General features: G+C 40.6%; 1 protein-coding gene across 1 annotated transcript in view; it reads right to left on the bottom strand.

Annotated features, from left to right (window-relative positions):
• Positions 1–15,156, bottom strand: part of LOC111141953 (RAS like proto-oncogene B) — a 44,315-nt gene that overhangs the window by 18,744 nt on the left and 10,415 nt on the right. The window contains exon 2 of the mRNA XM_022494840.1: positions 1,673–1,838. Within this exon, the coding sequence (XP_022350548.1) occupies positions 1,673–1,786 (114 nt within the window). The 5' untranslated portion in view covers positions 1,787–1,838. The remainder of the gene's footprint in view (positions 1–1,672; positions 1,839–15,156) is intronic.

The raw sequence follows: 15,156 nt of genomic DNA, 5'->3' as shown, positions 1-15,156 counted from the left end.
ATGCCAGACCCCTGGAAACTAGATAACAAATGTGTGTTGTTTGAGGCTGCTACATTTGTAGGAATTTGTTACATGGCAACAGAAAACCAATACAAGGGGCTCCTGGGTGGCTCATTCAGTTAAGCATCTGCCTTTGGTTCAGGTCATGATCCCAGGGTTCTGGGATCAAACTCCGCTTCTCCCTCTCCCTCTGCCTGCCCCTCCTCCTGCTTGTACTCTCTCTCTTTCTCTGTCAAATAAATAAATAAAATATTTAAGGAAAAAAAAGAAAAACAATACAAATACTACTTATATCACAAAATCCAGCAAAAAAACATTTTTGCTAATTAACTGCCTGGCATCTCTCTAGCATACCTTCCTGTTGGTTTGTTTGTTTGCCGTATACTCTGATGATCTTACCAGACATGCCAGTGATTCTGTACTACGTCCTATAATGAATAAAAAAACAATTTAGTCTGTCCTCCAGCATAATCAGTCCAAATTTCTCTTTTCTTGAAAGTTTAGAAGGGTTTTTTGCAGCTTCACAATGACTTGACATCACTAGTCATAAAAGCTGTAGGACTATTGTCAAATTTAGGAAACCTCTACTGAATTTCCCTGTAAGAAGCTGTAAGATCTGGAAGAACCTTCCAGACCAGTTTCCAGACCAGCTCTGTATGTCTCGACGCTTGTGTCTCCTCCACGGCCCACACATTTTCAGAGTCAGGTGCCACAGGACAACATCCACACCGCGATATACTCCTGGCTCTGTATCTCATGTCACAGTGCCAGGTGAGTTCGCAGACTAGGTGGTGGCCATATTCCTGGAAGCTATGCCAACAGTGGGACAGCTGGTAACAACCACATGCCAAAGTGACTCCAAACCACATAAATACATTCCACTAATTCCCAGCTAACAGTATCCCTACTCCACTTCCCTAAGCTAGATCCCCAAAATGGTCATTGCCACACCAATACCATCCAACATCAGCGGAAACTGGACAGAGGGCAAGTCTAGGGAAAACAGATAACAATCAACCAACTGTGGCTACAAGTCGCTTCTGTTTGCAAATCTTGTAAAGCACACACCCTTGTGAACAGAATGCAAGCTCTCGTCAGAACACTCTGCCTGTAATAATACCAGCCAATGGCCATCAGGCAGGGATGTTTGTTGCCACAGAAATCAAAACTGTTGTCACACTGGACTCGGCACCAGCTCTATTATCTACATTAAGTGATACCAATTTCAGGAAAGGATGGTTCAAGCTTCCCTTTGCTGTGTGGGAGAACCAGAGAGAATTGGATGTCTATCACTTAGGGAAAGACTGTCTTACGACAACTTAGCTCCCTTCAATATCTCCCCAAATTGACTGTTACAAAGCTAAGTATCTGATCTGTTCTTTAGAAACAGCCTCCTCCCTTGTGTCAGAAAGAAATCATAAAGGATGATGGAAATCATGCAAGCAGGGACCCCTCACATCCCTGCCACATTTGAAATTACTTACCAAAAATCAGGAACCCAGGTCTTATGCTGGTTAGACTCCCCCAGGAAGCTATTCAGAAACCAAGTTAACACAAATTTGCCCATGATCCTCCATGTGTGGGGGGCAATGAGCACATGGACACAGTTGGAAAAGGGACGTTGTTACAGCAGACTCGATGATGAAAGCCATCTGTGCCTGGTACGTCTTACCTCATCATACATGAACTGAAGCGTCAGGGCTGACTTGCCAACCCCTCCACTGCCGACCATGATCACCTTGTGAAGGGCCAAGGAGCTCTGGCCCTTACTCTTGTTTGCGGCCATCCTGCTGGTTTTCTGAGGTTGCAACACACGAAGAGAGCTGCTAGTTGAAGAGCTGCCAATGAAAAAGACAAAGACTTAGAAGCAGTTTGATTTCTACCAACTAAAAATCAAATGAAATCCACATGCCCCAGAAAAGCCTAACCCAGACATTCCTCTAGGTTCCACACAGAGATAAAACAACCCCTTCAACAACCCTGCAAGTCACGGAGCACAGCAGAGCCAGAGAGAAAGCAGGACAGAAAGTTGGAAAAAATAGGCATGCACATCCAATGCCTGCATCGCTGGGGTGGGTAGGAAAGGACAACCTGCCACCAGAAATCAATATATCCTCAAAAGTGCTTCACTGAAGTGGAGTGACCAGAGAGCTCCCACTTTCCACCCCTACCTCAAGTCATCTGGTACCCCAGAGAACACCAGCACTCAGGGACCTCTTCCTCTACCTCTTTATTCTACTCCTCACCCCACTTGGACCTCTACCTCCCAGCACAGACACTCACAGAGACCCCCACATGGGCCAAGGAGGTGCTTGGGAAAGGGATGGGTAAATGCAGTTTTACTGAGTAAAAAGAGTAAGTATCTCTTTGTGGCACATGACAGAGTTAAGAGAAGGAACTAAATTATTTTCTCCAAGCGTATTTAAGGTGGTAAATTAAAATGAGTTAAACTTTCCTATAATAACAATTGATAAGTCAGAATCAGTTTAACATCAGATGTGAGATATAAAGAGACAAGAATCTCTGGTATTAGTGGGAAGATAAAATTTTCCAAATAAGTAAATTTAACAAATATCTGGAACTTACTTTAACCCCAGTGCCAATTTTTATTTTAACTAATGTGTATGGAAAAACCATTTCACATATACCACAGGGTAAGGAAAAGGATATGGAGCTGGGCATCTCATGGGCTTGAGCCTGAGTCTGTCATTTGTGAGCTGTGAGACTTAGAACTATTTGATTCCTCCAAGCCAGTTTTCTTACCTGCCAAAACGAACCACCCCCTACCTTGTAGGATTCTCCTGAGGATTAAATGAGACAACATATGTGAACAACCTAAGCACAGTGCCTAGCACCCAGGAGGAACTTAATAAAGGTTGATTTCCTTCCTAGCAAATTCTAGCTTTTTAAAATTTTTAATTTTTTTTTCTAATTACAAAATGACAGGCTCCTATTTCTACTACTGTTGACCAGGTAACTTGAAAGCATCAGCGCTAGAACAATAAATTAATACACACAGCACACACATAAATCATCCAGGCAAAATAAAACAACATTGCTTTAGATCAGTGGCTTCCATTCTTTGCTGCACAATGGAAATCACCTGTGGAGCTTTAAAAACATCCTGATGCATGGGTCCCACCCCGGAGCTTCTGGTGGAATTGGCCTTGCATGCAGCCTGGGCACGGGGACTTCTAAAAGCTTCCCAGGTGATTATAGCAGACATCCAAGGTTGAAAAGTTCTCTTACATGCACAGCTGAGCTCAAAAGAAAAGTAAGAAATCCCCATGGTAGGGTAAAAACAATCAGGGCAGTAACAGCCACTATTCCTGCAGTCCTGAATAGCTGCTGTTCTTGGTAACTTCGGATTTAACAAACACACAGGGCTAGAAGACCAGCTTCCCAGGCCCGGTGGGAGTTAGAACTGAGACCTCTTCTCAGTTGAGAACTGAGAAGCCAAGGCCCTTGGGGGAACACACCTACAAGGTAAAAAAAAAAAAAAAAAAGGACTACAAAAACATTTGCTGACCAACAGGGAGCAATGACAAGGAAGTTTGTCTGACTGGGCTCCAGCTGCACGGAAGTATACCCAGAAAATCTGTGACCATAGCATTTCTCCAAATTAACATTAAAAGCATTCCCTGTCTAGTCATGGTGCTGGAGCACAAGGCAGAGCAATAAACAAAACTTCTCTGGGAGGACAACATGCAGTAAGACAGATCAGGATAGTCACAGCTAAAACCCATAGAAAGGAGTCCACAATTCCAACCTACAACAAACCTAAGAAAATCACCATACACGGGAGTCCACATCCATAACAAGTAGGATTTTTCAGACAACTACTATAAAATGTACATTCTGAGCATTTTTAACAAAGCCAAAATCAAAATGTTAGAAAAATGACTTTGTCAAAAGACCAAGAGGTGAACAAGAACTGCTCTCAACATCTAGAATATGTTTTTAAATATTAAAACAAAAATTATAATACTATAGAGAGGGGGAAAAAAAAACTATGGTTTTTCTCTACCTAACTTTGGCTAATTGGCTGGGGCCCTGCAGATTTAACTGACAAAAAAAAAAAAAGATTTACAGAGAAAAACAAACAGGAGTTTATTACTGTGTGCATCTCACATACACAAACTCAGTGATGAGTAACTCAAAGGGATGGTTAGAACTTCGGCTTACCTAGCATCATAAAAACAATAATAATAAATTTCATAGAGAAGTGATAAGACCAAAAACAAAGAATTTTGCACTTCTAGGGGCAACAAGTTGTGGGAGGACAAATACTATATAGGGGAAACTGAAGGACAATAAGAGCTGGTGAGTACAGAGTGTTATGCAGGTTCCCCTGGTGCCTTCTCTGGGCTGGTTAAGAGTCCAGAGCTCTCAAGTAATTCAGAATAGCCCTGCTCTTCCTGGTAGAGAGGGGGAGGCACAGAATTTTATTTTGGTCTCTTACTTTTCAATTGCCTTCAGCTCAAAATAATCCTATGTCAAAGCAGCATATTTTGGGATAGCATGCTCTGAACCCTTTCAATCCTCAACAGAAAGTTTAGAAAATAGGGGCTTCTGGCTGGTTCAGTCAGTGGAGAGCGTGACTCTTGATCTTGGGCCTATGAGTTTGAGCCCCCCATTAGGTGCAGAGATTACTTTAAAATCTTTTAAAAAAATAAAGAAAATTTAGGAAACAACTATCTTTAAAAGAGAAAAAAATCACTTATGATTCTGCCACCCAGAGATATTCACTATTAACAGATTTCCCGCCAGTATTCTAATCTATATATTTCTATATTTAAAACCTATTTGAGATCATATTTGTGAAGTTTGGCATGTTAGCTCTCACGTATTATATCCATCTGTCTTCTTAGAGCAGGCTGAACATAATTAAATCTTTCCTTCACGATTTAAGGACCATCCTCAGCATGAGATCAGTTACGTGAGTAGCTTGGGCTGATGTGAGTAGACTCAGATGCACGCTCATTCGGCCCCTTCCATGGAACCTCAGCTTACTGACTTACCTATGCCAGGTCTTCTTTCCACTGCTCCTTTTCCAATTATGTGCTTTTTAATAAGTGTTCTAAGCAATTAACTAGGTAATTAAGCACATCTGAATTGTGACTAAAATAGAAAAAATGGGATAAGGCATGGGCCTCCCCAGAAGGCTTCACTCTAGGAAAGTGAAACGGCTTTTGGCCTAATTTCTGGTCCACAAGTGTTTCCCAGAGAGCTCAGGTTGGTTTGTGAGGTTGGAACTTCCAGACCATCCATCACACAATTTCTCTGAAGCAGCCTTGCTCCTATGAATTACTACAGTTATATGAAAATGGAGAAATAATCTTCCAGGTTGGGATCAGGAGGCTTTCAAATCCAGGTAGACATCTATCTAATTCTGAGCTGTTATTTTCCAAAAGCAAAGTCAATTTCTCTAGAAGAAACCATAATAAATGAACTGAAGACTATTCAGCAAGTCTAAAGATATCTGCCAAAGTACCTGTGCCCAAAGCTGAAATAACCACAGTGGGTATTTTCAACCCACATAACCGCTTTGGTCAACTTGACCTGATGAAGGGAAAGAGAGGAGAAAGGCAGAAGGGCCAGCCAAGTGCCCATGACCAAACCAATCCTGGAAACTGGAAATGCTGACCTCCAGGCTTCCGATAAACCCTTATCGGAAATGATAAACCCTTATTTGTTTAAGCCACTGTTAGTCCACTCGTTGTTGTTGTTGTTGTTTTCTTACTTGTACTGAAAGTGTTCCAGAAACCTCTCTAGTCTTTGACTCGAGAAACTCCAAGTCTAGTGATTTGGACAGATTAGTAAATGACCACAGTGCAGGATAATAAGTTCTGTGGCAGAAGAATGACACAAGGGGTGCTCTGGGAACACATGGGAGAGACGTCCAAATCAGACTGGAAGGTCAGGGAAATTTTCCTAAAGGAAGCAACATAGGAACTGGGATTTGAAAGCGCTGACTCGATAAAGAGAGGAAAAGAAATAACAGGAAGAAAACAAATCAGTGCGGTTTAGGAAGTTCATGTTGATGATTTAATGTTTTTAATTGACATGCCTAGCCAATAAATACAGTCTTAAAAAATAATACAAGTATCCTTTTTTCTCAACATGTTGTTAAGAAAAGTTTCAAACTTTCAGCAAAGCTGAACAAATGGCAGGACAAGTCTGTATACCCACCACCTGGATTTTCCAATGAGCGTTTTGCTCCATTTGCTTTACCACAATCCCTGTCATTTGGCATCCCTCTCCCCACCCATCAATCCATCTTATTTTTTTATACATTTCCATGTAAGCCATAGACAGCGGTACACTTCATCCCTGACTTCGGCAGAGACATCATGTTTTACAAAGCAATCATGTTCTCCCCCACTGCCTTCACTAACAATTTCAGAACTCTAAGAGGTTAGCAATCCTCCTAAATCACTTCAACAAACTATTTGGGTTCATGACCAACACATGAAGCCACAACACAGACCTACCATGAGGGGAATTTGGGTCTGTCTCACCAAGTCCTGGTATGGCTCTCTCTCGATCAGAAGTCTTTTACAGGGAACTTGAGAAACATGCTAGGGAACACCTTTAATAGGTCTCTACTTACTAACAGGAAAATTCATTTTTGTCCAAAAAACATTTAAGTGCTACTTTGTGCCAAATCGTGGGTCTCTGTTCTTAGAAAACTTAATTCCTTAGGGTTAGACATACAACTAAAGTATTTTAATATAATTTCCCACATGCAATGATGAAAATGTACAAAGTATAATAGAAGGAATAATGAACTCTGGGGAAAGATAATCAGCAAAGGCTTCAGAATTGAAGAAGAATTCACTCAGCAGATAGGGGTGAGAGAAGGGAGATTTCCAAGCATAAATGAGAATACACAGTAAGGAACAAAGGCATGAAACATCGTAGTGGGTACCAGGTATGGGGTGGGGAAGTGATTGGGGGAGGAGTCTCCAAATAGAGACATGTTCATCTACAAATGGACCTAAGACGTGATCTTAAGAAACCTGTCTCGGAGGAAATGAGAAGCCATTGCAAGGTGTGTCCTTCACCCCCAACAGCGTGTAAGTCATTGGATCAATAAGAAGAAACACACATATTCCCGTACAGAAAAATGAGCCATTCTAAACTTTAAAAAAAAGCTTCATTCAGATGGTTGGGCAGGGAGGCAAGGTTTGGGAAATGCTTTCTCTATGTCATGTTGTAGGATACATTAATATGAAGTAGGGCTCTCTCTACCACTCAGCATTAATTCAAAGACCAGAATGCACTCACTTGCAAAGTAATGTTTTTATAGCAAATCACAATATATAAACCAAGCAAATGCACGTTAGGAGGAAGGAGTGGTTTCTAGTGAACCTTAGTCCCAGAGGCTAATATAATCATCAGTCTTCTGTTAAACTGAGGCTAACAGAAAATGAGTTGGTAGGTAGAGTCGACATGCCACCATGTCTGTATCACAGGGTTGTCAAGAAAATCAAATGAGAATTTGAAAATGCAGAGGAAAACTAAATCCTCCAGTCTCCCTCATAAAATTCAAGTGTCCTAGGTATATGGCCACAAAGCACATGGGAAACTCTCAATCACTACATGTGCGAAGAATTGCACTTGGCACTTTTTTCCACATACTATAACTTGAAGGTAACTTGGATATATACTTCAGTCTCCCAAAATATTATCCATTTTTTAAATTAAATTCAATTAGCCAACATATAGTACATCATTAGTTTCTGATATAATGTTCAATGATTCATTAGTTGCCTATAACACCCAGTGCTTATCACTTCATGTGCCCTCCTTAACGCCCATCACCCGTTACCCCATACCCCCCCAACTCCCTTTCCACAACCCTGTTTCCCAGAGTCAAGAGTGTCTCATGGTTTATCTCATGTATTTAATCCATTAAATAACAAACAAAAAGGAGAACAGTCCTAAATCAGGGGCAATTTAAGCACCAAATTAACTAAGGACAGTAATAAAAAACAGACCACTGAAAAATTAGAAATTTGTGAATTCATACCTAGAATAAGTATTTTTTTTCATACCTAGAATAAGTATTAATAAACAAGGGAAGAGGCAGGGCTCTTGCTTCCAATAGAACACCAAAGGCAAGACTGATAAATGTAGAGGGCGCATCTGAGTTGGAAAATCAACATTTTGTAACTATCATAGTAAAGACTCGTTCCCGCAAGAATCATTAATAGATGCTAAATCTAAAGGGGAGATCTGGATGACGAACAGGATATTTGCATGGTCTTAAAGTGTCTCCATACATTACTTATGAATCACAATCTGCATTTTAACAAGCAGCACTGTTTAAGTGTCAAGGCAAATCCCAATTTATTCATACCACTTCCTGTTACAATCCAAATTTGGAACAATCTGATCCAAATTGGGGTCATGAAGCACCCTCCCCCCCCCCAAAAAACACCCAGCGCTTTCAAATATGAAGTCACCCAGGAAACAGATGGATTGCAGGGATTGTAATGAAAAAGTAAAACGCAATGATACAGTCTACTCAGTAGACGTCATTTCCACTAGTATTGAAAATAGACATGGAATCTTATTTCTTAGCATCTAACACCAAATTTATCCAATAATTGTAACCAAATAAACAAGCTGAGGGCTGGACAAAAGTGCGTGGGTGTGTGGTGACAGCACCTCCCTTCCTGCATTGAAACCCTATATCATTGTCATCTTAATGACACACAAACTTGTGGTTATTGCTCAAGAGTCTCACAGGCACACCTTGAGGGAAGAGATAGTGGCTTATTCCTATGTATGTCACCAGGATCTAGAACTCTGGCCTCCGGTGGGTTAGAGACCTGGAACCGCCTAGAGGATAAATAAAGGGATGAATGAATAATGAGTTTTAAGACTTTTAAGAGTATTTTATTTTTTGTTTTTAAAGATTTTTATGTATTTATTTAACAGAGAGAGAGACCACAAGTATGTAGAACAGCAAACAGAGGTGGGGGGGGGGGACAGGCCCCCTGCTGAGCAGAGAGCCAGATGTGGGGCTTGATCCCAGGACCCTGAGATCATGACCTGAGCCGAAGGCAGAGGCTTAACCCACTGAGCCACCCAGGCACCCCAAGAGTTTTAAGAATTTTAAGAAAGGAAAACACAGATACATCTTTTTTTTTTAAGATTTTATTATTTATTTATTTATTTATTTGTTTATTTGACAGAGAGAGATACAGTGAGAGAGGGAACACAAGCAGGGGGATTGCGAAAGGGAGAAACAGGCTTCCCACTGGGCAGGGAGCCTGATGCGGGGCTTGATCCCAGGACCCTGGGATGACGACGTGAACTGAAGGCAGCTGTTTAACAACTGAACCACCCAGGCACCCCAGGGAAACAAGGATGCCTTTTAAATCATTTTCCATGACACATACTATACCACATTTTCTCATCAATGTTCCATGAAGGAAATAGTGTCTTGAGTGTTCTACTGTGGGCATTGATTCTAGAAGGTACATCATTAAAGTAGAAGCCCTCCCCAGAGGTTCTTTGTATGGCTTAATAATAAAGCCGTGAACTACAAAAGTAACAGTATTTTAAAAATACATCTGTGCATGTACAGACACACACTCAGGAGGCCAAGATGAAGATACTAGTCAAAGATGGACAATTAAAGATCATTAAAGACAGTAACCGCAATGGATTGAAATACATCAAATTTTTTCACAATAATACTTTAAGTGCACCTTATTGGTCACCATTGGAGGACGAGGAAAACAACTCATTATCTTGAAAACTTGTAAATACAGGGAAAGAATTAATAATGCATTGTGCTTCTCCTATACACTGTACTATTGGGTGACTAAATACAGCGGATTCTTGAACAACATGATGGTGTTGGGGCACCGACTCTCCCACACAGTCAAAACCCCACATATAACTTTTGACTCCCCAAAAACTTTACTACTAAGAGCCTACTGATGACTAGAAGCCTTATCAATAACACGAACACTCAAGTAACACATATTTCATATGTTTTATGTATTCTATACTGTATTCTTATAATAAAGATAGAGAAAATGTGAAGAAAATCATTAGGAAGAGAAAATACTGTAATGTATTTATCAAGAAAAATCCACATACAAGTGGACCTGCCCAGTTCAGATGCATGTTGTTCAGGGGTCAACTATAACAGATGAAGCAACATTTCCCTTCACAAAATCTTCTAACAAATCAAAGAATAATAGAATTTGGGCTATCACCATTTTGTACTTCGTCACAGATTAAAGAAATCTAGGCCCTGAGCATCAAAAGCTGCTAACATTACCAAAAAAAAAAAAAAGACAACTTGATATTATGAGCACCTTGAAAAAGACAAATAACCATCAACAATGTAGTCTTGTGAAGAAAGCTTCTATTTCTAACTGCTGATTTATGGGAAATACAGGAGACAGGAATATGGTGAGCATTACCACACAGACACACCATCAGCAACATAAAAACCGAGGAAGCTCTATGGAATAAGCCACCCAGTTTTTTCAACAAATAAATTGCAAGAAGAAAAAGAGATGGAGAGGGAACCCATAAATTACAAGAACTAAGAGACATAAAGTGAGCGAAACATATGGACTTCAATTTGGATCCTAAAAGTGTAAGAAAACTGGGAAAACCTGAATGTTGACAGGATTTGCTAATATTAAGGAAATATTATTTTTAAAAATCTCAAGTAACTTAATGTGACCTCAGTACAAATGAAGTGACATGATATACAGGATTTGCATCAGTTATCAAGGAGGAAGGGACTTGGGATACAGATGATGTTAAGACTGGCCATGAACTGCTAATTATCAAACCAGACTGATGGATATAATGTTGGTTATATAAAGTTGGTTACATTGTTCTCTGTACTTTCACACACATTTGAAAATATCCACACTTTAAAATTTATAAAAAATGACAGAAATTTAAATGCCTGTGTCCCACTCCCGTAGGGATTCCAATTTGGGAGCAGGTCGTTCTGACACCCATGTTCTAAGGCTCTCCAAATGACTCCAGCTCATGCCCAGCTTTGAAAACCATTCCACTGGAGCCGATGCTCTTTGAGAACAGATTCTATATCTTTCCTAAGCAATGTTTCACTCATGACCTATCAGAGAAAACATAGTTAAAAATGAATCAAATTCATTAAAGTCAGAGCCATTTTCTCACCTTAGTTCTGTGAGTAGAACATGCGTTGGGATGGCACCATGAACCTACCTTCAAATGAAATTCTTATTTTTTGTTGGTCGGCTGTCTCTACAACCAACAACTCTCTGACCACCTTTGTTTTTGCAAGGACCGTGCTATGTTACCATCTTAAGGAAACTGATTCACTTTTCACAATCTGATTTTCAAAATTCAAAATTTTTGTGAGTTTTCAAAAAAATAATTTTTCATGTGAGTTTTCTAGTATCTGGTTGGTGATGACAAAATGTAATTTAATGTCACCTATAGAGGCATTTAGTCTTAATCAGTCCACAAGTGAATGTTTTCCTCTTCCTATTTCCCTAACAACAGACCCTTCTTCACACTGTTTTTCTTTTTTCTTTTTTTTTTTAAAGATTTTATTTATTTATTTGACAGAAAGAGAGAGAGATCACAAGTAGGCAGAGAAGCAGGCAGAGAGAGGAGGAAGCAGGCACACTGCTGAGCAGAGAGCCCGATGCGGGGCTCGATCCCAGAACCCTGAGATCATGACCGGAGCCGAAGGCAGAGGCCTAACCCACTGAGCCACCCAGGCGCCCCCACGCTATGTTTTTCTATTGATCTCCTGTTCTTCAAACTCAAGTACAACAACTTCCATAACTTTACTCTATGGTTCTAAAGTCTTCAGAAATAGGGGAGCCCCAAGTAAATGAGAAAGATATTTTTTCAACGATTGTCTGTCTTAGGAAAGCATAGAATTTTACCAAGGATAGGACAAAATGATGAAGACTTAAATGACAGACTCACTTCAAGTAATGAAATACATTCAAAGAAACAAAAAGTGATTCTGATTTGAAAATGAGTTCTTAGATTTTCACACATTAGAACAGAACAGAAACTCTAGAAACCAGGAAATGGGTTTTTTTATCAATATTTAAATTTTAATTTTTACTAAATTGGGTTTGGAAAGTTGTTGGTACATCTGTAGCAACCTTTTGCAATCTTAGCTTGCATCATCCATCAAAACAAATGGATAAACCATGTTACGTCATAGGTTCCAGCTGAAATGCTTAGTTTTGATGGGCACAGTCACAGGACTGAATTATCACGATGTACGTGGCCCCATCCCCTGGGACAAACCGACTAATCCCAAGGAGGGCACCAGACCCAAGCTACGGAATGGGACAAAACTGAGCAGCTAGACCCATGATGAAAAGAGCAGGAACCCTCCTGTGGCCCTCTGCACAATGTATGGCCCTTCCCTAAAGAAGCACCTGCTGATCGCAGGGACTTAGGAATGTTAAATTTCTGATTCTTGAAGAGATGCCAAAAATATGGAATTTTATGTGAAATCACCCTTTTTAAATGTTAATAATTAAATCCATTTTAAAACCCCTGTGAGCAAACAAAGCATGTCCTCATGCCACTCCTTTTGCAAACTGGCAGCTATGTTTTTTTGCCAAGAAGAGAAAGCCGATCTAGAGCAAGAAGGAGAGACAAAGCCAACACATGGGGAGGAAACACGGGGACAGTCTTGGCAGCCTTCAGGGGGCTGGTTCCAGCTGCTCCTGAGTCCCCGCCGCATCCTCGGCCCCTTTCTTGGCTTGCTTTTTCATTTCTCCGCTGAGTCAGTGACATGCATTGGGGTCCACCCAATAAATCCCACTTTGTGGTGTGAGCTCATGTGCCTTACATTTCTATCACTTCCAGCCAACGGAGTCCCAACTGACTGCATGGAATGGCTTTGAAAGTACACATACAATCCAAGTCCAGGGACTCGGACCCAGGCAGGGCCGGGGCAGAAAAGATAATAACATAAAAATACTTCATTCTACATGAATAAAGCATGAGCTCTACAAATAGCAACTCCAGCTGAAGGTGCTTCCGGGGAATTCAAATATTCTGGCCCCCTTATGGGATGAGGACTCTTATCTACAATGAAAGACAATGTCGCTTCCTCGGAGAGGCCTTCCAGGGCCCCTGCACCTCAGGTAGACCCTCTCATCCCTTGGCTTCTTTCACTGCACTGATCACAACTTGCAATTCCTTTCTTTTTCTGCATACTAGCTTTTCGCTGATTTCTTCCACTACTATTAGGGCTCCATGAGGCCGGGATCCAGGTCTGCCCTTTGCCCTCTTATACTCTTGTACAGTAGGAATATTTCCCTGTTATCACATAAACCATGCTGCAGCTTAAGGAACATAAAGTTTACCCAAATTAGGGTCATCATAAAGATCTAGAAGGCTGTGTACACTTAACACTTGGGTGGATTCATGCAGATCTTATTTCTACTACTCATAGCCAAAAGCCTAAAAAGTTTAAGTCATCATTTCCTTGTTTCAGAAGCCAACTTGGGCAAATGGATGACATGAATTTCTATTTTTTTAAGCTTTGTGAATTTATCACTAAAGACTTGGACTCCCTTAAGGTTGTTATTTAAGTATGTATTTGAACTTATTATGGGGTTGTCATTATTGATGATAACACAGGCTCTTACAACAGAGACTTCCAGATCACCATGTTAAGTAAGTTTATTTATCAAGCAAGTTTCAGGGTAAACAAAAAAATCGTTGCCTTAGGGTCTGGTATTTCAATACAACAGGCCAACTCCCCATGGTTATTAATAAAATTAATAAAAATTAGAGCAACCTAGTATTCATAAGAATCTCATCATTTCACCCACTGATTTAAGTAAGGATTTCCAAGAGGATTTTTGAACATTAATTGTTACACAATTGGCAGTGCCTTTTCGGATTGACCATCTTCTCCTAGGACTTTGCATTCTAAGAAAGGGACACAGACCCTTGCAGGGACAAGCACAACATGATGGGGTAAGCAACCGGAATCACGGGGGACGTGGCTCACAGCCCCTCAGCTCGGGGTACTACTAGTCGCCGGGCAAAGAACGTGTATCGGTTAGCTAACAATCTCTCCACGGACACAAACTCACTAGGGCGGCTGCTGAACCTCTGCTAAATCTTTCTAGTAAATGAAAACACTCAAGTCTTGACTTCCCTATTTGGTAAATTTGTATTTTTTTACTGCTTTTCACGGACTAGGGCACACCAGCAGTGACAGTCCCGGGAAGACACATCTTAAGTCATCAGAGTTCTCGGTGTTTCTCTTTCTGTGTGCTCAGCCTTGCCTACGCATACTTACTTAAAGAAGGAAACTCAATTTTCCCTTCCCTTGTCCAACTACTATTGTCATTAGCACCAGTGGATAGAATATTTTTATATTGTCGTCCACATATGACTCAGTTTCCATGTCTATAAAAACAAGGAAGTTGAATTAGATGATCTAAGTTCCTTTCCAGTCTTTTGCTGTTTTTTTCTGAAACTCAAGCTGCAAAACAATTTCAGTAAGTGTCCCTGAGTACCTAAGGCAATTTGTTTCAGGTCTTTCTGATCCCTAATGAGTATCTCTTTATATGTTCCCCTGCCAAAACACACACACACCTAACTGAACAAAAGCTAAATTAACTAAAACAAAAACCAGAAAGCTCTGAGGTCACCCTCAGAAGCACTCTGCTTCTAGTTTGTACCCTTATGCATATGTGATTCCCTCTGCCAGGACTGTCCTTCCTCCTAATACTTCGCCTAAATACTTCCTCTGCCACCTTCCTAGATCTCCCCGAGCATGGCTGACCCTCCCGTAAGTGGACCCCCCTGCCTGCCGATAAGCCTACTGTTTCACTGAGATAAACCAATAATTTCCTCTTAGATGAGGTCTATTTCTCCCACCACACTGAGGGCTGCCCATTCGTCTTTGTGTGCTCAGCATGCCTGGTACTTAGGAGATACTCAGTACTTGGCAAAAATAACCGAGTTCTCCATCTGGGTTGAGAGGTCTGATCTCAAGAGGATATCTGGTAACTGTTAAACTTTAAAAAAGTTAATTTATTTCTATGATGACTTTCCTGAACTACAAAGCAACTGAACTACAGTGGGAGGTAATTTGCAAGCTCTGGGTTTTTTTTTTTTTTTTTAAGT

This window comes from Enhydra lutris, unplaced genomic scaffold (assembly GCF_002288905.1).
Source record: "Enhydra lutris kenyoni isolate GAN:26980312 unplaced genomic scaffold, ASM228890v2 scaffoldscaffold1, whole genome shotgun sequence".
Classification (NCBI taxonomy): Eukaryota; Metazoa; Chordata; class Mammalia; order Carnivora; family Mustelidae; genus Enhydra; species Enhydra lutris.
Note: the sequence above shows the minus strand (reverse complement) of the source record. Positions and strands in the feature narration are given on the sequence as shown.